The sequence below is a fragment of the Anarhichas minor genome, unplaced genomic scaffold (assembly GCF_050575085.1).
Source record: "Anarhichas minor isolate MPS153535 unplaced genomic scaffold, ASM5057508v1 ptg000024l, whole genome shotgun sequence".
In the NCBI taxonomy this organism is placed as follows: domain Eukaryota; kingdom Metazoa; phylum Chordata; class Actinopteri; order Perciformes; family Anarhichadidae; genus Anarhichas; species Anarhichas minor.
The window spans coordinates 17,291,814-17,314,013 of record NW_027466470.1 but is presented as its reverse complement, the minus strand read 5'-3'; the positions used below and the strand labels follow the sequence as shown (position 1 = coordinate 17,314,013).

Here is a 22,200-nt window from a genome sequence, read left to right as displayed (position 1 = left end):
TCATGTGTAGGTGGAATAGAAAAGGACAGGATGATGTGTGCACTGCTCTGTCACATTAGTGCGCTATGCAGCCGCAGCAGTCACATCGTCTTGACTGTGTGTTGAGTAGCTGAGACCTGTCTTATCTTCACCTCATAATGCGCAGGCGTGATCCTATCTGAGCCTTGCAAAAAAAAGAAAGAAGCTTTAACCATCTGAACTAGACGTCGTGTGCGCTGCTCTTCATGTGGCGCTCAAACGACTGCTAAACAATATATACATATATTATTTTTTTTGCAGATCGCGTGGAAAATACAGCCGGGACATGAAGGTTTCACTGGTAGCTGATCTGTCCTCCGAACAACACTATTCAACCTGTGGATAGTGTGGAGCGCGTCTGCGGCCACCGGCCAGTTCTCCGGCTCTATCTGGGACGCTCTGCCTCTAGCCGGCTGTCCTGTGCGCGTCTTTCTCTCCCCCTCCCCCGGTCTGCGTCGGCGTGGGATCCGCTCTTCCGTTCGACCCGAGCCGTGAGCAGGTATTCAGTTTATGAATGGCACTGACATGGAGGAAATACCGTTTCAGAAAGTCAAAACCAGGCGGAAGAGAAGTCACTGTCCGACGGGCGTCCCCGTGACCACCATCGCGTGCGAGGACGAGTTCGACTGCAAGGAGCTCGAGTCCCTCTTCCAGAACTACAACCTGAAGCTGGAGCAGACGTCCACCCTCAAAGCCCTGGCCGTGCTCATCTTCCTGTCCTCGACGCTGGCTGTGGTGGAGTTGCTGTCCGGCCCCAGCCTCACCATCTCCAAGGGGTCCCATCCGGTCCACTGCGTCGTCTTCGTCTCCCTGTTCATCGTGACGAACGTCAAGTACCTGCAGGTGACTCAGCTCCAGCAGATCGTCAACCTGGCGCTGCTCTTTGGCTTCACTTTCTCCTTCCTCTGCTGCCCCTTCTCGCTGGGCGCGATGGGCATGGAGCCCCCGACGTCCCCGGAGCAGGGCGTGTGGCAGCTCATCCTGGTCACCTTCGTCGCCTACGCGCTCCTACCTGTGCGGACGCTCTTGGCGGTCGTGTTTGGAATAATGGTCTCCATCTCGCATTTGATTGTGACCGCCACTTCTGTAACGGCGAAAACGCAGAAGATGTGGAGAACGGTGCGTATATGTGTGCGCTATACACGCTGTGCTTTAGGTGCCTGTGGGTTGTGTGTATGTTGCGTGTGTGTTGTAGACTCGTGCGGTGACAGCAAACCAAGTTCAGCACCGAGGACAGCTCCCTGTGGCTGCACTGTGGGGTTTGCTCAGGCTTTTGATTGCATTTGGCAAAAGTGTAGTTCTGAAACGTTAAGAACAGCAAAAAAAAAAAAAAAAAAAAAACATAAATAAGTGTAGTTTTTGGATAAAAACAAAAGTAGCTCATGTCAACTCAGCCTCTGAGCCACGAAGAAGACTTGATCTAGTGGACAAACACAAAATGAGACTGTGAATGTCTGCTTGCTCACTTTCCCCACTATCATAACTGTAAGTAAGTCTACATATCATTTACAGAGGTTGAGAAATAGTGGTGTACTGTAGGGGCCGTGGCTGTGGTGATGGTGATGCATATGTACCTGCAGGACCCCGAAAAAGAAAAACAAACAGAGAGGGTGGAGGAGAAAAATGAATGAGCCAAGCAGTCTGCTTGTCCATGACTGTTTCCCTGGGGATGTGATTCAGGCCCCAAAGGAGCCGGCCGGGAATCAGAGTGACATCCTGCTAGCACCAGAAGTAGGGCAAACAGCGGGGCACACACACACACACACACACACACACACACACACACACACACACACACACACACACACACACACACACACACACACTACTATATACTTCAGTTATGGAAAAAGAGGGCACAGTCATTCATGTCATTTCCGAGCTGAAATAGAAACCGGTTCACCGCTCTCTGTGCGTTTATATCTTTGTAGATTTTTCTTTTTTCCCCCCCTATCACAATACTCACACTTCTGACTGACTGTCAGGTGTGAGGAGAGAAGATATGTAACATCAGTCAAACCCCTCCGGGGGTGGGGGTGGTGGTGGCGGTGGCGGTGGCGGTGGCTATGGAACACGCCTGCCTCCTCCGCGTAGCATACGGCGCGAAGATTGTGCATTTTGGTGGGAAGTGAAATTGAGATGTGATCGGTTCATCACGCCCTCGCATGATGACAGCGTGTTTGCGGAGGAGCTTGTTTTCCGTCTTTCGTGTGTAGGCTATGTGAGATACCTGCATTGCCATGTGAAGGACGGTGCTAGCTTCACTACCAGAGAGGGCTAATCCATTAAGCTTAGAGATGAGCCGTGCGGCATGACCTCGCGTGGCCCTGGGCTTGCACCGGCCACCCACCTGGGACCCAGGCACTCAGCCTGTGGCTCGGTCTACCTGAAAATATCTTATTACTGGAGCAAGCGGGGGATATGAGTTTGATAAATAGGATATTACTAGTCCCCTATACTCTTCAGCTGTCACTCTTATTCTTTTTTAGTGTCACATTGTATTGGTGCAACAAAGAGTTGGGCGTATAAAAATGTCACATGGCGTTATAGTTTACAACCTTGCATGTCCAAGATAAAGCTGAACAACCGTTATATTAAATCCACAGCACATTTACGCCATATAACTATAGTGTCTGCTATAAACAATGTAACCAGTCCCAGAGAGTTTGTTTAACATTAAGCACAGCAGTGATAGCCTGCTAATGAAATGAAAGCCCTATTGCACAATAGAATACTACAGATCATTGTTTTACATCATCAACGGCAATGTAGATGTTTCCTCACCGTGTAAAACCGTGAACGGGTGAAACAGATGTAAGAGTGAGTCCAGCACATTATGGTCGGTTATTGGGGTTTACCACCGCAGATAGGCAGAGGAGTGTTCGACACCACTCACTTCAGACGTCCACATTTACTTACTGGAGGCTGTGAAGTAACTTGAGCCTCGTTTGAACATGTTGATGTTTGCTAGCGCTGCTGCCAAGCACAAAGACAGACTGCTGCTGCCAAGAACTGGATCCATTATTCATTGGACTGGGAAACAAGCCTGGCTGTGGCAATGGAAGTTTGTTAAATTTGAGGATATATCATGTGAAGCTTTAAGATATTTCTTTTTTTAAACAAGTCAAGTGTAAAGTCATTTGTAATTTTTTTTTTTGAGGTAAAACTATGCTGTGGAAAACATTCATGATGAATGGCCTCAGATATGAAGAGTTTGAGTTCCTTTAATCGTATCAATACACAACCACTGCCCGCTGGTGCACACTGGAGGTAGATCTCGTTCGGTTTGTAGACAAAGTCAAAGCCAGCTGAACCCAGTCAAGAAAAAAACAAAACAACAACTCTCTTTTCTTCGTGTCCTGGACAAGGTTGAAGCAGTCATGCTGCTGTGCATCTGCTGTGATGGATGGACCAGAGCGCCGGCTCTCAGACGCTTTAATGTTGCTGACTCCAAAATAGAGAAATATACGGCCCCACCACCATAGCAGGATGCCACACAGTGTGTGTGTGTGTGTGTGTGTGTGTGTGTGTGTGTTTTAAATGCAACAGTTACTAATGGGATGGATCATAGTGATGTTATTCTATTCAAGATAACTTTATTTGTCCTTTATCCTTTATTTGTCCTTTGTTTATACGTGTAAAACCTGCACACACCTTAGATAAGAAAAGAAAGACACTTAAACGTAATTAATCACAAAAAAACTTTAAAAATACATGTAAATAACTATACGTGGAATTAATAATAATAGCTATAATATTAACAAATAACAATAAATATCTAAATAAAAACAATCTGAAAAGATTCACAAGGTAACGAAGCAAAAGCATAAAAATATCTATGAGGAATTGAGAAGCTCCTCAAAGGCCCATTTGAGGTACCTAATCCCCAGTTATAGGACCTCAAAATTAGGGACACACTTTCACATATGCAAGTGTACATGCGTATGTGCAGTTATTTCACTAAATACATTCATAAAAGAATGTACTGTGCAGCAAAAACACACACACACACACACACACACACACACAAACTCGCAAACAGAATACCAATCAGATCATTCTTATATAAAGCCACACACATCTCTTGATGATTTCCCGTGTCTTTAACAACTGTACTAAAGAATTATAAACAACATGTTTAATGTTCCTAATTTTGTCTTCTTCCGTTTGCAGTTGGTTGCCAACACGTTGCTGTTCACCAGTGTCAACCTGTCAGGGCTGTTTGTGCGCATCCTGACGGAACGAGCCCAGAGGAAGGCCTTCCTGCAGGCTCGCAACTGCATTGAAGAGAGACTCCGCATGGAGGACGAGAACGAGAAACAGGTACATGCACCTGTGCGTTGCTGAGACTGTGGGTAAAATTAGATGTGCATCTGTTTTTTTTTCCTTCCCTCCCCACCCCCTCCTTGTGCCGCGAGTCATTTCAACACATTATTCATTTCGGCTAGATTTCATACCTTTTTGTCTGGCACATTTCCTATCGCTGCTAACACGTTGTCCAATGATAACTTTGCTGTGTTTGACTGTATAAATGTATATTTGAACTTACTTTATCTGCTCTCTCCCTCCCTTTCTGTTCACACACACACACACACTCACACGCAGGAGCGCCTGCTAATGAGTCTGTTGCCCAGGAACGTAGCTATGGAGATGAAAGAGGATTTCCTGAAGCCCCCAGAAAGGATCTTTCACAAAATCTACATCCAGCGCCACGACAATGTCAGGTAGGATCCTCACATCGACAAAACACAGCCGCAGAACAATCCCGGTTGGTAATTAAATCCCTCTTGGATTCACTTAACCAACAGCCCTTTTAACTGCGGTATTTGGGGATACTATGTTCTCCTCATGGGAGAATTTCCAGCTGAAACAGTGGAATAAACACTGTCCCAATGCATTATGGGTGCATGCTTTAAAAAAAACAACTGAATAATAGGAACTGAATAAATTGACCAAACATGTCCTTTGGAAATAACACTGAGGGCTACGCGATGTAGTGTGATCCGATCCAACAGTGTCCTGAAACATTAACACCGCCGCAGGCTGCAAAACTGAAATATTTAATTCTTCACAGTGAATATGAAGGGTGAGCCCCCGACTCACTCATTTGGTATCAGCCCTGATAACACGGAATCCAAAGACGCTTTCCATTTGTTTAATATCGGTGGGCAATTTTGGTAGAGAAATGATTCATGGGCAACAAGGAACTAATCCCAAATATGGTCATATTTGTTGCTGCACTATACGGCTAATATATGCCAGTGGTACATATGCCAACTTCTGGGCCATCATACCTTGGCAGCCCCCAGGGGAAACAAAGCTCTCGGAGTTCGGGTGCCTACTGGGGAATATAGAGAAAGACAGTTTGGGCAATGCTTAGTGAGGAGGACATTCCTCCTCCTTATCCAGGGTCTCACTTTGAGAAGTTACAGAAACTCTTTTTTTCAGAAGACTGCGTCTTTCCTCCCGCCCAGACATTTTTACCCCGTCCACCAAACGTACCACCTGTGAGTGGACCTGCCCTTCAGCGTTTGAGCACATTTCATGTCTTCGTGTCGTTTGTTGCCGTCTAATATACAATGTGCAGTATTCAGATCCTTTACATAGAGCCAGGCGATATGGCCAAAATCCAGTAACATCTGTATCTGCAGTACACCTTCGAGCCACACGGGGGAGCCTGAATGATCGTACTGTTGTGATAATTGTAGCTAATAACATTGAATCTAATATGAAAGGCGCGCATACATTCTGATCGTTTTGCTGTTGACAGGATGACCTGTGTATGTTTTCAATAACATATGCATAAAACGAAGTTGACATTTATCAAACACATATCTCTTGGAAGTGGCTGTTTTTACTGATCCATGATGATATACGGTGATGTGGCAATGGCAGTAAAAATGGCCAGGAACGTTGATTTGCGGACAGATTCGCTCTTAGGCCTATTGTGAGCTGGCTAGCGATAGTTTGTCAATAACCAAAACTTTTTATTTTGTCATTTGGGAAACACTGGTATATACTGTAAATACTATTACTCTTTACTCTTGCTTGAAATAAATGCCTGCCAAATGAAAAGGATTGTCTCACTTTATTATTCAAATTATAAAGAAAGAATATTTCCAGCTATACACCGATTGCATGCCAACAAACACAGAGTAATCAGATAAAGACGAGAGTTTGTCTTAACTTCACTGGGTTATCAATATTCTTATTATTTGTATTATTACTAGATACTATTATGCAAATCTGCAGTCTGCAGTAAAGACTTGCATTTCCCTCCCGACTCCTGCAGCTGCAGTTGGCCGTGGTTGACCTTTCAACCCGTGTGTCGGCAACATGTTTGAAACCATGACGTTCTCCTTTTCCATCACCTCTCCGAAATCTCCTTCATGCCGCTCCAACATCCCCTTGTTTCCTTTTGTCGTCTCCTCTTCCTCCTGTCCTCTGTGTTCTCAGAGCAGCAGGGAGGCTTGAGGAGAAGAGTTTGCTTAGCCCCAGGATTAGGTTGCTACAGGGGATTAAATGCAATGGAGACTAAATTCTTGTTGCATAACGGGCGTGTGTGCGCGCGGTGGTTAAATATGGACACATCTCGGTGGAGCTCTGCTGATTGCTTCTGTGCCCTGAACTCCTTCAGATAGCGCCACCCCTGTGAGAGCGATCTAGACTGGATGCGGACATGATTTATGTGATTTGGGCGGACTGCAATTAGAAAGTAAACAGTGTGGCGCACAATGTACTGTTGGTTTTCTTCATTATGCTATGAGACTGCAGTATTTGATCTGATTAAAATCCAGCCATGGGGATATTGCAGTAATCACTCACGAAAAAAAGAGAAAAGAATACGACTCCAAAGTAACAAACCTGAAGTTTATTTAACACGATGTGTGGGAGATTATAGCTCCATGTTGACACACACTTTCATTCTTTTGACGGTTGTAGTATAGTAACTGATGTGATAGACTGATCCTGAGCTGAGAACAACAGGGATTACCGTACGGGAAGACATTTATTGACAGTATTTCATTCTGAATTGTTTCCTAGTTTATCAAGTCACGTCTTATAAATTGCTTATTTATATTATTAATAATGTGAAAATGGAGATGAATGATGAGCCTGCACCTTTTAATATCACATCTCTCTTTTAATCAAAGACCTTTCAGTCTTATCATCACTTATATCATTTAATACGACAGGCATCTTCACCACTCTTCCTTTTGTAATTTACAAGCACTTCCACCGTGTCTATTTGTAATATTTCATTCCACTACCACACATATATAGCAAATACGCACAGGTAAAGACATTCCCACCAATGAAGGCATTCCCATTACAAAATAGATGTATTGTTTGCAAAGAAGTTTCACTTCATCCTTCTAAATTTTGTTGTAAGCATCCTGCACACCCGTCTGCGTCGGCCCCTTTATTGGCCCGACGTCAGCACATACACAGCCCACATACTGCAGCTCCAGAGGGGCCCATCCACAGTTAACCCATGAGTTGGCTCGTGTCTTCCGCTACGTGATTAAATTGAAACCGCGTCTGCCAAAATAGCAACAGTAATGCCTCCCACAGGGAGAAATAGGAGATAATTGAGGGAATAACTTTGAGCGAATATGTGCCATTGGAGAGGAAACAATGGATGAGGGTGTGAGGGAGGTCGAATTAGACAATATTATCAGACAAGCTGTAGTTACCACAGGAAAAATCATGTTTGTATTACGCCGCTTAATCATTTCAATTGTTGTGCTTTGGCTGCTGTGGATGGTAGAGTTGATGGAGTCAGAAACTTGAGTTGGGGATGAGGTTCTGACTTTGACCGGTGAATACGGTACACTTACAGTACAGTACAGTAGGTTTGGACTAACTCTATAGCTGTTGCCAAGAGTGCTGCAGCGTTTGTTTTGAAGGTTTTGCCGGAGGACATTGAAAATCAGATACGGGAGCTTCCAGTCTGCGATCCCTCTGCTTCTCAGTGGTCCAACTCACAATACCGAGAGTGCCTTCGAGGTGTGGGATTACTCACTGAAATGTATTCTTAATGCATCTGCAAATTCTGTGTCAAATATCTGTGGAAACACAAATTTGCACCTGTATATTTTGCACGTGGCTGTTTACAGTTTAAATGATGCTATGCAGATATATATCACAACTAATGCAGTGGAGTTGGAAAATAAGCCCCAGATGTTTGTGTTATTAACTGAATGCTCAGCACACTTCCCACATTCATATTTATCTTTATGATTAAGTCCACCTGTCCTTGCACACGTGGACACGGTTCCTTATTACCAAGTAAGCTTTTGTGTATTCCTGGATTTATGTACCTGCATGATGTGCTGAGTGGGACAAGTTCCTCATGCTGGTAAGGTATTTCATCATGAACATTTGAGCATGAAGTTACTAACACAATATTCGTGGCTTTTTATATTTTTTCAGCTTCTTTTGAACCATATTCAATATTATTTCTATATATAACTTTTGTGGGCTTCTTTGCCTTTAGCACAGCTACAGACAGACACAGGAAAGGGAGAGAGACAGCGGGTCGAATTGGAAGCCCCCTGACCTTAACTTTGTACTTTGGAACACAGGCCCCATGTGCCGTGCATGCGTCACATAAAAGTGGACACAATAGTATGCATGTGGTTTAAATGAGGTAAGCGTGGCCAAAAATAACTGAGTGCAGCAAAGTTCACATTGGGTCACGAGAAGAGACCATGCACTCGATGGGATTCTCCCTGCAGCGCGTTAGTGCGGTTTACATGTGCTGGTGTGAAAGCTGTCAATCGATGGCTGGTGGGGACCAAAGAACCAAAGCGAGACCTCTTGAAAAGGTGGGTCTCACTTTGAGGTTTGAAAGCTAACATACCAACCACACCACATTATATTTTCAACAATCAAAGCTCAACTACAAATAAATGCATCTACTGATCATGAAATCTGTTCAGCAATCAATCTAATTGATCTGTATTTAAGGCAATGTATATAAGCATGTCGGCTCGGGTATTTTTCCTGATTAATAGTTCAAACGCTGTTCTCTATTAAAAACTGTGTGACAGCGATAACGCGCCTCATGCACGTGTCCATGTGTACCCCCCGACATTCGCACGTGTGTTTTCATCAAGTCGTCTGAGAGCAAAGGGACTGTCTCTACCGTTATTCATCATAGCATGCGGTCGAATTGAAGTCTAATAAGACTAGTAATACTTCTAATCAGTTATTAATCAAAGAACATAAATACACAGAAGCACATCAGCATTAACATGCTGCATAAACGTCTGCCAGTCACCAGGATTTGATTTCCCCATGTGGGGTCCTGATGATGCACGAATGATAATAATAATAATAACTTTATTTATATTTTAAAGTTTTAAAAAGTGCTTTGTTTGATGCAGGATGACAATCGCCCAAACCGTCCAATCAACGAGGTACCTGTCGGGCTGTATGACGTCATGTTTACTCTTCTGGTGTGTTTGTAAAAAGTCAGTGTGAACAGGAACAGCACCAGAACTAAAATGCAACAACGAATCTTTTTTTTTTTTTACCCTTGGTCCGGACCAAATGAACCAAACTGCAGGTGTGAAAGTCGTACTTTCTTCAAGTTTCTTTCCAGAAAAATACCCAAAACCTTTGTTTGCCTGTATGAAAATGTCTAACTAAATCCTCCTCCACCAACATAACCACACGACTTACTGAAGGAAAGAAGTTGTAGCCTGTGGCTGAGCTGCAATTATGTATGTTATCACATAGCTCATTCATCAGCTTCCGGTCCAGTGTTAGTATCCATTATTCTAGTGTTTCTTTTTGCCTTTTTGAGGGACGTGGACTTGAAAGCAATGAAGCAAGTGGAGAGCCGATTTACACAATACGGTCTTGCAAAAGAGCACTTGAATTTAAGGCTTGCAGTCATCATGAGAATTGCTGAAACGGCACAGTCTGCTGCCTCTACATGTCGAGTAGCCACGCGGATATCATGAACCAGACATGAGCAGAGATATGAGGTCACATTGCACATAGCACACTAGGGATCATCCTGAACTGTGTGTGCAAGGCTTCTATCTTATTTTATCACATGAGTGAGAGAGAGAGAGAGAGAGAGAGAGAGAGAGAGAGAGAGAGAGAGAGAGAGAGAGAGAGAGAGATGCAGTGCTACTGTGCTATTTTTAAAAGCAGAGTCCTGAAATGATTAGCATCAGTCTACGTAAAGACACACAGAAATGACCAATGATCGGCTCTCAATATAACAACAAGATTTCATAGTGTAGTTTGCAACCTTCCTCTCTTCACGCAACTCCCTAAATATATAGTTTCCTTTTTGAGAAGACGGCTGGATTTCCATCATGGCTTTTGAACGGTTACTGAAGGTGGGACTGTGAAACGATGATTCATTTTACAATCAGCTTGTCTTGAGTTTACATTTTTCCGGTCTTTGAAGAGAATGACAGAAGGCTGGAGACATCCGGGTGCAAATTATAATCAGCAGTTCAACTTTTAAGATGGCTCGTTCAAGGCAGTGCACAAGAAATAGAAATAGCAGGCATGAAACAGATATTGTTGTGGTAGTTTGAGGGATTACATAACTGGGCATCAAAATCAATTTGGTGTTTATCTAGCTCTTTGCTTTATTTTTGGGGTAATTCACGGCACACATTGAAGATGCTTTGATTGCATTCGTGCACTATTTTTTCCCGCGGATGTGAAATACGCTGTAGTATCGGTTCAGTTCTTTTCAGAGTTTCAGTGAAGTGAAGTGTTTACACTGGCACAGTGTTTACCGGTTCAAATATTTGTCAGCCACAGATGGTTGCCGATTAAAACGTTCACAAAAATGTAATCTATTTCCCCTCATTACAGTGGCATCTGCGAGGCGACAAAAATGACATTTAGCAGCTCCCCGCTAGAGATCCAGCACTCTGTCACATTGTGAAAACACCAGCCCACATGCAGGAGCCGCAAGACATGCACGTTGGACAGGACAGTCAGAGTTTGATGACTAATCCCCTTAAGAAAGTGAGCTTTCCTCCACGGCCTGTTTTCAAGTCACAATGAAATATGACGAATGAGATAATCAGCACAGATCAATAACGGCACAGAAAAACACGTAGTGGAAAAAAACACCAGTGAAAATGCATTAATCTAATGTTTAAATTCTCCACACTTTTTGTGCAAGGTAATATAATCTAAAATGCAACTATTATGCCTAATTTTCTGTCTTTTGAAAAAAGGATGAAACTGTTTTTGGACACATTTGCAGAAACACTGAATGCAATGGAGCCTCACCTGCTGACGATAGCCAGGCAGCAACCTTCAGGTCTGAGAAGCGAAACCAATTCTGAAGTGTCTTAAACCTGTATTCTTTCTAATGGCCAGCAGGGGGCGACTCCTCTGGTTGCAAAAAGAAGTCTGATTGTATAGAAGTCTATAAGAAAATTACCCAACTTCTCACTTGATTTATTACCTCAGTAAATATTGATGTTTACTAAAAAAGTTTGGTCCCATTTAGAGTCAAATAGAGCATAAAGCAGAGTATGCTTTAGGACGTGGCTACCTTGTGATTGACAGGCTGCTAACATTGCGTTGTCCGGTCTGGGAGTCGTCCATGTCTTCAGGTTACAACTATAACCATTTCAGAGTGTGTTTTCAAACTGTAAAAAAATAATTGTGACATTTTTGGTGGCCTAAAAATGGCGTTCGGTTGTGCTTAGCTCCACCCTCTCCTGTCACTTCTGATCGCAAAAAGCCAAGATGGCGACATCCAAAAATGTCAAACTCGATGCCTCGAAACGGCAGTCCACAAATCAATGGGTGAAATCACGGTGACTACGTCGACTTCCACACAGACTGTCACATAAGCACTGATTCCCACCAGATGTTAGGTTTGGTTCATGTTCCTCCATCACTCTTCAATCACTGATGTTAGAACCCACAAACCAAGCCAGAAATCTAGGTGTAGTTATGGATTCAGACCTCAACCTGAACAGCCTCATCAAGACAATTACAAAATCAGCCTCCTATCACCTGAAGAATATATCAAGGATTAGAGGATTTATGTCTCAACAGGATTTGGAAAAACTTGTCCATGCAGTTCTCTTCAGCAGACTGGACTACTGTAACGGTGTGTTTACAGGTCTCTGTAAAAAGTCAGTCAGGAAGCTGCAGCTGATCCAGAACGCTGCAGCTCGAGTCCTCAATAAGACCAGGAGGGTGGATCACATCACTCCAGTTCTGAGGTCTTTGCACTGGCTTCCTGTCAAACAAAGAATTGACTTTAAAATCCTGCTGTTGGTTTACAAAGCACTGAATGGTGTAGGGCCAAAATACATCTCTGATCTGCTGCTACCTTATGAACCATCCCCTGTCCTCCTAAGGGGACCCTTAGGTCGTCTGGGACCGGTCTACTTTCTGTTCCCAGAGTCAGAACTAAACATGGAGAAGCAGCGTTCAGTTGTTCTGCTCCACATATCTGGAACAAAGTCCCAGAAAGCTGCAGGTCTGCTGAGACCCTCAGCTCCTTTAAATCAAGATTGAAGACTTTTCTGTTTGCTGCTGCCTTGAATTCAACCAGATTCAAGGATAGTAATCAATTTCCTGCATTTCTGCATTTTACTACTGTATTTTATTTCTTACACTGCTTTTTAGTGTTTTAATGACTGTTTTTATTGTTTCAATCAATGTTCTTAATTGTTTTTAAATCTCCTTTTCTTTTGCCCTATGTTTTGATGCTTTTAATGGTTTTATGTGAAGCACTTTGAATTACCCTGTTGTTGAAATGTGCTATACAAATAAACTTGCCTTGCCTCCATCAGCAGCTCTCACACACTCTAGCTATAGCGTTAGCTGTCAGTGCTCTTTCATTGTTTCTTTCATCGTCCAGTTGTGGCGACGGCAAAATAGTCAGACTGTGAAAACTCACAGCAACAGATAACCTCAGCGCTCAGTAAGCTACACTGTGATCCCAATTAGGACGCTGAGTAACTAACATGAGCAACATACGGAGCCCTCAAGTCACAGATGGGACTAACAGCTAAAAGAGGCGGCGAACAACATTAGCCCCCCAGCCGGTTAACTGCTTGTGTGGCTGTTGGAACTGCAGTGATATCGATGACTATTTTAGTGCCCACCCACACAGATACTGGACCAATTGCATTACAGCACCGACAGTCGCAAGCAAAGATTCATGCCAGCATTAATGTAGGAGGTGCTATCACAGCAGAGATGTAAATGAATCGCACCGTTTCTTCTTTTTGGTTATTGCGATCCTGACCAAATCAATACACAAGTCAAAACAAACGTGCTGATTTCACATACTTTTCAATTTTTTTTTTTTTATTTCAGTTCAATTTTAAACCTCAAGCACTCTCAGTTCAATGTAGCAACTGTGAAAAGGGAATACGAGTTCACCTGGTGAGGTGACAGCGCCTTGATGGTTGCAATATATCCCAGAATGGCTGTTCACCAGCTCCTAACAGGACATGTCTCCACCTTGATCCCCATGAGAATGCTCTTGCTTCTATTCTGAGTTAGAGAACGGAGCACGCTCCCTCTTGCTCGCTCTTATTTTTCTTCTTTTTTTTCTTTTTTGCTGCCGCAGGTCATTAATTTGAATGTTTGATTAGCTTCCTGTAAAAACATTATCAATGTTCAAATTGACTTGAAGCTCAGGCTTCCTAGATGTCGCTTGCAAAAAAAAAACCTGAGAGCTAATCTGATCAGGCACCCAATAATCTTTTCTCTTTTTCTCTCCTTCATACATGCTGCTATAAATAACCTGCTTTGACTGAAAAGCTTCTCTTTCTCTCTCCGTCACAGCATCCTGTTTGCAGATATAGTCGGCTTCACCAGTCTGGCCTCCCAGTGCACAGCCCAGGAACTGGTTAAGCTGCTAAATGAGCTGTTTGGAAAGTTTGATGAGCTTGCAACGGTGAGTTTGTTTCCCTTCCTTGAACACACACCCCTCAATTACGGCCACAGTTGGCATGGGAAGCTGCTCTTTTGCTGGTGCTCTGTCCAAACTTTGACAAGGGAAGGAAGTACGCGTGTGTGTGTGTGTGTGTGTGTGTGTACTGCTTTGGCCACAGGCCGCTGGCTCATGCCACTATTGTACCAGCTTAGCATGATGTCACTGTGAATACTGGAAGCCCATATGATGCTTAATATGATTACCCGGTGCTTCATTTGAGGAAGAGTTGACAGACATCTCTAATCTAGGCCAGATTTACCCGGGGCTCAACCTCGCCTCCGCTCATCACTCGCTGTGTGAACGAACTGAATGAAGGGACCACTGAGTTGTCCTTGACGCAATCTCTCTTGGGTTTGCATGTAGGAAAAAGAAGATTTCAGCTCTCCCATCTGTCAATATGTTGCTCTTTGTGATTTCCGTGCTGAGAATCCGCTCAACTTTTGCTGTGAGTTTGACCGCTGTGGTTAATCTTGTGGCTTTCCAATGTGACGCCATCAGTGTTGGCGTTACAAAAAAACAACCTCGATGTGCTTTTCCTTTACATTGTGCCGATCAGAATCAAAGCACATCACCAGGACGGGTAGGATATCGCTCCTTCTTCGACACTGTGAATTAGTTTGACACATATATTTAGTTTGGCGAGAAGGTTGAGCCCCTGAGCCCCCGCAGATCACCCTTCCACAGCCTTATCTACATGTAATCTGGCCTCTATTACTTACACTCGGCACATGCCCTTGTCAAATCCATTAATCCACAGGATTACAACTAACCCTTTTTTTGCTTTCATAGAAGGTTTTGCTTGGCCGTGTTGGGAGCTTCTATTTTTAACTTGTTTGTTTACGCGCACAGAATTAGAACCGACTAAAACGAGAGTGTCTCTCAATTTGACTCGTTATTGTCAAATGATTGTCATTGCCTTTCCAATTAGTCTTGGATCGGTTGCTTTACCCGGCTCTTGTTGTTTTGCATGACAGCTGCAGTCTGTCTTTATCCTGCGGAAAGTTGCGTTCTGGGATTCCGTGCATGCAATAAATACACACACACAAGCCAGAGACGCTCTCATTTATAAGTCAAGTGATGTCAACAAGTCGATGCACTTTCATTTTCCAAGATGCTGCAATTCATTTGGCCTCAAATGATACAGTTTCACTTCCATCTCCCGAAGTAGTTTGGCTCGAAGGAATGCAATCTTGAGCTACGTATGTTTCCTTGCTGTTGTGATTGGATCCGTCTCATTGTTTGGGTTACGACAGAATAGATCGGTCTGATGTCAGCTCGGCTGCTAGCTGGGAGCCTTGTGTTGCACTCAAAACGTTGTCCCCAGCCATGAAACTTGTCATCAAATGTTTTAGCCTTGCCCTGACCCAAAGCCCCACTCATTCTGATCCACTTTGGCAGGAAGTGGCACTGCCGGTGACTCATGGCTGTGGTCACTGTGGCCACGCAGACTCTTTTCGTTCCGTACTCAGAGCGGGCGATGCCACATGGCCACCGGGCATCATCTCATAATACCATTCCAGCACCATCCCCACACCACCTGTCCACTCTTTGGACTTGTCAAGCTGCATGGGAAGTGAGCCAGGAACGCAGTGTACTCCTAGAGTGTTGTTGTAGTCGACCAAGTCTCTTCTCCTCTCCTCATCCAGCCAACGTCATATGAACACAAATGAAGATAAGCCTTTTAACCTCAGGTAGCAGCTTCTGAACTTGACACATTATCACTCTTACACTTAATCTTAGACATTAGATCAAATTAGACTTTTTTGCAATTAGCAACAGTTCGCCAGTTTTCAAACTCAAGGAAACTATTACAGTATTTCTCCTTCCCTTATATTCTTAGTTGTATGCAGCTTAAAAAAGGTGTTGACAAAAGATTCACGTGTTATCTCCTTTCGTCGCCATCTTGGCAGCGACGACACAGACTAAGTCCCGGCTAATCCAGAAATGGGCAAAGAGGCGGATCTTACGTAGGGTAGGGTGACGCAGCAAAGTAGACAGATAGCGACGAGCAACCTGGGACGGCATCCACCTGTCACTCAAAGCTGCCAGGCCCTCAGTTATGCTTTTCAGCCTTAATATAATTCAAAGGGGGAGTTATATAAAATGTACAGTTGTCATAAACTAGCCATAGGGGCCAAAACCATTTTCTGTTCCAGGCAGTAAACCAGTTTATTTCTGCTGTTAAGTTTGGCATTTTAACACGGGGGTCTTGGGCCGTTTTGAGGAACTGTTTTTGACACTTCCGCATTGGCTTGATCTCTTAGCACCGGAGGTTGCCGCTTGTGTTACATGCAAACATGCAATGGCCAGAGGGAAAGACAGTGTACCCTCCGACATGTTGCATTAACCTTGCAAGCTGACATTCAGCAATGGATGGAATGAGGAAAAAAGCCTCGGATCAGTCGTCAGGTTTTGGATTTCAAATTTGGTTGCGTCAGTATTTATCAAGTGTGTGCCCTCATCAAACTTTTCCTCATCACAACCTACCACAAGCGTGTTTCTGATCAATACAAATGTGCTAGTAATGTACAGCTGGCTCCCATTGTTGCATGTATCGATATGGAGGAAGTGGAAAAGAGCGCTTTGAAATGTTTTACTGTAAGTAGCTAATGGTTTCAAGACTCTCTGAAGTTTGAGCCTTCCGTGAGCTAAGCAACTCAGTGAACAGCATCATCAAAATTAGCCAACGCAGAAGTGCCTTAAATTTAAATTTTCTCTAATGGCCAGCAGGGGGCGACTCCTCTGGTTGGAAAAAGAAGTCTGTTTGTATAGAAGTCTATGAAAAAATGACTCTAGTTCTCACTTGATTTATTACCTCAGTAAACATTGTAAACATGAGCTTATGCTCTCAATCGCTAGTTTTAAGTGTTCTTCAATACAGCATGATGTTCATTTAGTAAATGATGGTCCATTTAAAGTAAAATAGACTATAAAGCAGAGTATGTTTTAGGGCGTGGCTACCTTGTTATTGACACGCCGCTACCACGGTATTGTCCGGTCTGGGAGTTGTCCATGATTTCATGTTGTAACATGAAAACATGGACAACTTTAAGCCTTTTAGAGTTTGTTTTCAGTTCATGAAAGTTAACTGTAATCTTTTTGGTCACCTAAAACGGCAGTCCACAAACCAATGGGAGATGTCCTGGTGAATACGTCCATTTCTTAAATACAGTCTATGGTTAGGAGGCATAGCAAACAATCCCTCTTGGACTGTGACATATGAAGTAGAGGGTAGCTTGAAGATTGAAATTTACCGGAAACCCACTCACACTGAACAGTATTTGCGGTTTGATTCCCACCACCCACGAGAACGCAAGCTGGGAGTAATTATAACTCCTCACCACCACCGGGCTGAGAATCAGCCGACTATACCGCTGAGAACGAAGACGAGGGGCGCCGACATTGCAGGAAAGCTTTGAAACCGTATCTCTACTCAAACTTGGTCTTTGGTGAATCCGAGAAAATACAACACACAGAGCAGACACAATCATACAGGGTTGAAGAGACAGGAGTTTACCATAGAAGTGGTGTGAAATTGATTATAAGGAGTTGGTATTTTTTTAAATACAGGTAACAAAATTTAGATAGCATTCATAATTGATGTCAATGTTTTGTAAGGAAAGTAATAGAAGAAGGAGATTTATTTGGAAGAGGGACAACAAGAATATAAATTAGCACACCAACCGGTCACTCCATAAACACTTCCTCTCCCTGGCTGAGTTCGCAGCCGTCTGTCCGGCACTCGAAACAACAGCTTCTGTTGTGAGAGGGACTCTGTGATTCATTTATTGTTGTTGTGATGCTATAGAACATTAATAGCTCTGGACTAGTTCTGCTTTTGTGTCTGTATGCATGTGTGTGTGTGTGTGTGTGTGTATGTCTGTGCGTGTGCGTGCGTGTCGTCGCCGTTTCCATGGCAGACTTTCACAACGCTTTTCATTCTTGTGTCTCTTTTCTCTCCTCTCCCAACACCTCCCTGCATCACAGCTTTAAGACTCCTCCGCTCCTTGTTTCTCAGCTTTTTGATTGACACGCAGCAGCCTACTTCTCTCAACTGTGTCTTTTGTGCCCCGTGGTTCTCTGCACTCTCTTCCACTCTTGTGTTTCCATTTTTAGGATGGCTCAATGATGTATCTATCTGCTGCCTCTTGCTTCCCTCGACAAGTCAGAGTTCCCTTTCCATTCACACACACTGCGAATGGCTACACTATGACTGTGAAGGCTTAGAGAATAGCCTGCGCCGCGTGTGCAGTGCACGGATGCATGCTGGAGTTGACGGGATTCATTGCTATATTTGCATCCCGGGTATTTTTACTTTTTCCCCCCAGTATTTTGAAGAGAATTCACCTGAGCATATCAGATAATCAGTTGTCAGAAATGTAATTCCCTGTTTATACATTATACTATACCATATAACAACAAATACTCTAGTCTAGATAGGCGTAAGTAACCTGAGAGATGGTGCAATTTTAACTGTAATCCTTTTGTGAGACACTAAAGATTTCCAATGCAGCGGAAGAAAGTGAACAAAAAACAATTATATTCCCAAGGAAAGCGCAATTCTGCAAAAAGTTAACTTCAAAAAACGGTTCCAACTGCTTTGTAGATGTGATCATTTGTACATCTGCAGGTTTATATAACACAAAGTCCTACGCCAAGAAAAATTTAACAAAATACAACTGCTCAGGATGCTAATAAAAAATGTATTCTTAGATTAGGCACAAGGACTGTTCAGTGCCCACACTGTGACAGCTCCCTGCCAGAAACTAAAGTCCGGGTGTAAACACAGCTCCAATAACCCTGTTTGGGTTTGTCTCACGAGCAGGTGCAAGGATCACTCTCAAGTCCTACAGTTTCCCTTCAGACGCCTGTGTCCTAACAACTGTGGACTGAAGCAAAACCCAAGCCAAACAAGCCAGCTTGAGATCTTGACTGAGGAGTACGGGTGAAAAAAATGCTTCAAAATGATTAGGATGATCAGCTGTCAACATTGAAGCAGCAGAGGCCAAGACATCCGGACTTTTAGTCACTAATACGGGTCAAGCTCCAAAAGCACTGGATCCTACACTTCCCAGAATGCATCTCTAGCATTTTTTTGTTCGCTCTCTAACTAGTACCATCCCCAGTATTTTAAACAACACAACCACAGTTTTAAAATGTGTATTTTCACACATCACCACGTCATCAGGGTTATTTTTTAGACTTGACATAGCATGTATTATACAACTGTTATAGCCTGTATGTGTAAAATCAGTCAAGTAGCCTTTGAAATTTATATTTACAAACTATATTAATAAGATGCATATTTTCAATTTAGGCGAAAAACATTATTTCAATCATCAATAGCTTGTTATTTTTATTACAGTTCCTAAGCATAGCTCAGCTAAATGCTGATTTCCTGGAAAGGCAGTCCAGAGCAACTACTATAATTACAGTACTCACAGCAAGTGTTCTTGAGGTGTTTTTAACCTCAAGAAACCTGTTTTTAATATTGTGACAGTTTTTCATATTGTGACAGAGAAAAGCTGACAGATTCAAATCACAGTTTGCTCATCTCAAACTGAAAAGACCGACAGAAACCATAAAACATTATTTATAGAATTAGATTAAGCTTCACAAATTCCTTTTACCGTTTACTTTGACATAGGCTTAATAATCTCATAATGCATGTTAAAACCCAAATATATTTTTTGAATCTTTCATCATCTAAGAAAACAGAGCTCCTCGTTACCATTTCCAATCAGAAACAGCGCCAAACATTTGTTGTTTGTTGTATCCGTCATATCTGTGAAGTAAATCTATATTAATATGTTTGCTAAACGGATCTCCAGCACCCGCTCCTTCCATCCCACTAGTTGGTGGTGGGTGGAAGAAGTGTTGATATATTGTTCATTTGTTGTTGCACATAAATTATTGCTTATCAATTCAAATCAATAAAAAAGGGAGCTGGGTGAGAAATATGCAGCCAGTGCTTGCGTGCAGGCAGAGATGGAAAGAAGTCAGCGGAGGCGAGGAAATGTTGAGAGACCTTCTGTATGCAAGCTAAAGATTTTGCAATGGATCCACTGTCTGCCTTTATTGATGAAATTACATTAAATAATTCAAGCCAAGGTAGATTGGAAAATGTTTGTTGACTATGTATTGGCCTCGTATAGAACACATAAAATAGTGTGATTGCTTGTAGTAATTAAGAAAATTATTTCAACCGTGTGCCAGCAACAATTGGCGCAGGGCAGATTCAGTCAGCTGCAAACACACCTTCCGTTTCCCTGTTTCCGCGTCCCTTTTTGTCTCCCTCTTTTTGTCTCCGCGTCCCTTTTTGTCTCCCTCTTTTTGTCTCTGTGTTCTTTTTTGTCTCCCTCTCTTTTTTCCGTGCGCACTGAAGTGCTTTCTAATTTCCATCTCTGAAAGCATATGCGTGCGCTGTATGTAAGGTGCCTGGTAAAAGAACAACACTGCACTTTTGATGCTGCTGGTCGTGCTCGCAATATATTCCGACCTCAGTGAAAACATAAATTATCCAAAGCGGTCATCTTAAAAATGGATTTTGGCTTCCCTTTCTAATGGAAAATGTGAGTAGGTGTCTAAGTCTATCTGTCCCTAATACACACAGTGGCCGTCTTGACCGTCCGGATTGCCCACAATGCCTCAGTCACATGACGGTGGTAATCCTTCTTGGGACTGAATTAGCCCCTAAGCCCTCGTAGTGCAGATTAGCACAGGAAAAGTACAGAGTAGGAGCCTCTGTAAGTACCAGGGCTTTCCCCTGCTTCCTGTAGCTTCAACTATGCCTCACTATAGCGCCATCTGTTACTGTTACTGCTCCACCGTGGCCTGAGTCACCCCGAAGAGACCTCATTGGCTCCGTTACAGTTAAAAAAGGTTTTATTGTCAAAAGGAAATGAGAAAGAACCAGATCCAGATTTAGCTGTCCGTTTTTAGCACTGAGCACATTCCTTTTGCCAAAGGTTTGAACCGTTTGCGTTTTACGAAATGATAAAATAAGATAACACTTTGTTGCTCCACAGGAAACACAGCCGTGGCAAATATGTTTTTGGGTGGTCGGTCTGCCTCTCCATTCCATCTCTTCTTGTGAATGCAAATCCTCAGTAACGCCTGGAGGCCTTTCTGAGAATGTGGCACAAATGTCAAATTGACCTCTAGAATTTGGTGGTCAAAGGTCAAAAGCGGAGGTCACTGTGATAGACAGACCTTGGACAGACACCTGCAACGGGACTGATTGGCGGAGGCATACAACTGAGTTTTGAAACCTCATTTGAGATCAATAATTACTTCAATATTCGAGACAATATTTCAACCGAAAAGGTTTTTCACAGAGAGCTGCTCAACAAGTCAACGCGCTTCTCTCTGTGTCGCCTCATTTCACTGCTACTGAGGGCTTTGAACACGAACAGCACATGTGCCTCCATGCCACTGAGCACTCAGACAGGCATGACCACAGCATGTAGAGCTGCACGAGGCAAATAGTTGCCTCTAACAAGCCCTGGCTGTCTCCCTTTTCTGAAAACTCACATGGCTCGCATGTTAAAAATAGAGCATCCGTCTTGTCTTGTGCCCACCGATGTGCATAATTATGAGGCTTTGTGCTCTTCACATGCATGGCCAGTGATCCCATTACCTCCATGGAAACAATAAAGGGTTATGAGAAGGCGTCCTCTGTAACCCGGTCTCCCTGGTAAAATCTCTGCCTGTTGCTCATATATCCTCTAATAATGGGTTGTGTTGGTAAGCCGCCTTTTCATGCCACTGCTTATTGTCCCTAAAGAGTGAGAGAGTGACTCACCTTATTCCCTAAAGTGAGACCGATCCTTTGATTTAGCGCTGCATTGTGGGAACCACTTCCGTGTTGGTGGGACTTCAAGGTCTCGAGAGTTTGCATGCTGTACAAATATCAGTCCACGTGGAGATCCACGGCATCGTCATGTTCTGTATGCTGTCTAACTGTTGTTGAATAACTCTCATCTGACTTTTTCTTTTCTTTTATTGACTGCCTCTGTCTTTCTGATTGTGTGCCTGTATTTATTCATTTCTCCCTCACATGACGTCTTTGGGTTGGGTACTGTATCTCTGTTGCCTTCAACGGTCTCTGTGATTGGTCAGTGTCATATGTTTATGCTGTCAAACATCCTTTGGTGGCATAAAACACAATCAATCCAAGAGTGTCAGGCTATTTCTGTCAACAGTTCATCCATTAAGCCCCACCT

At 43.3% G+C, this 22,200-nt stretch overlaps 1 protein-coding gene across 2 annotated transcripts in view; it reads left to right on the top strand.

The window, feature by feature from the left end:
* The first annotated feature begins 528 nt into the window (after nt 1-528).
* Nucleotides 529-22,200, top strand: part of LOC142956821 (adenylate cyclase type 1-like) — a 36,423-nt gene continuing 14,751 nt past the window's right edge. For both annotated transcript variants that reach the window (XM_076098567.1, XM_076098568.1), the window contains exons 1-4: nt 529-1,137; nt 4,192-4,341; nt 4,624-4,742; nt 13,825-13,936. In XM_076098567.1, coding sequence (XP_075954682.1) covers nt 529-1,137; nt 4,192-4,341; nt 4,624-4,742; nt 13,825-13,936 — 990 coding nt within the window. The remainder of the gene's footprint in view (nt 1,138-4,191; nt 4,342-4,623; nt 4,743-13,824; nt 13,937-22,200) is intronic.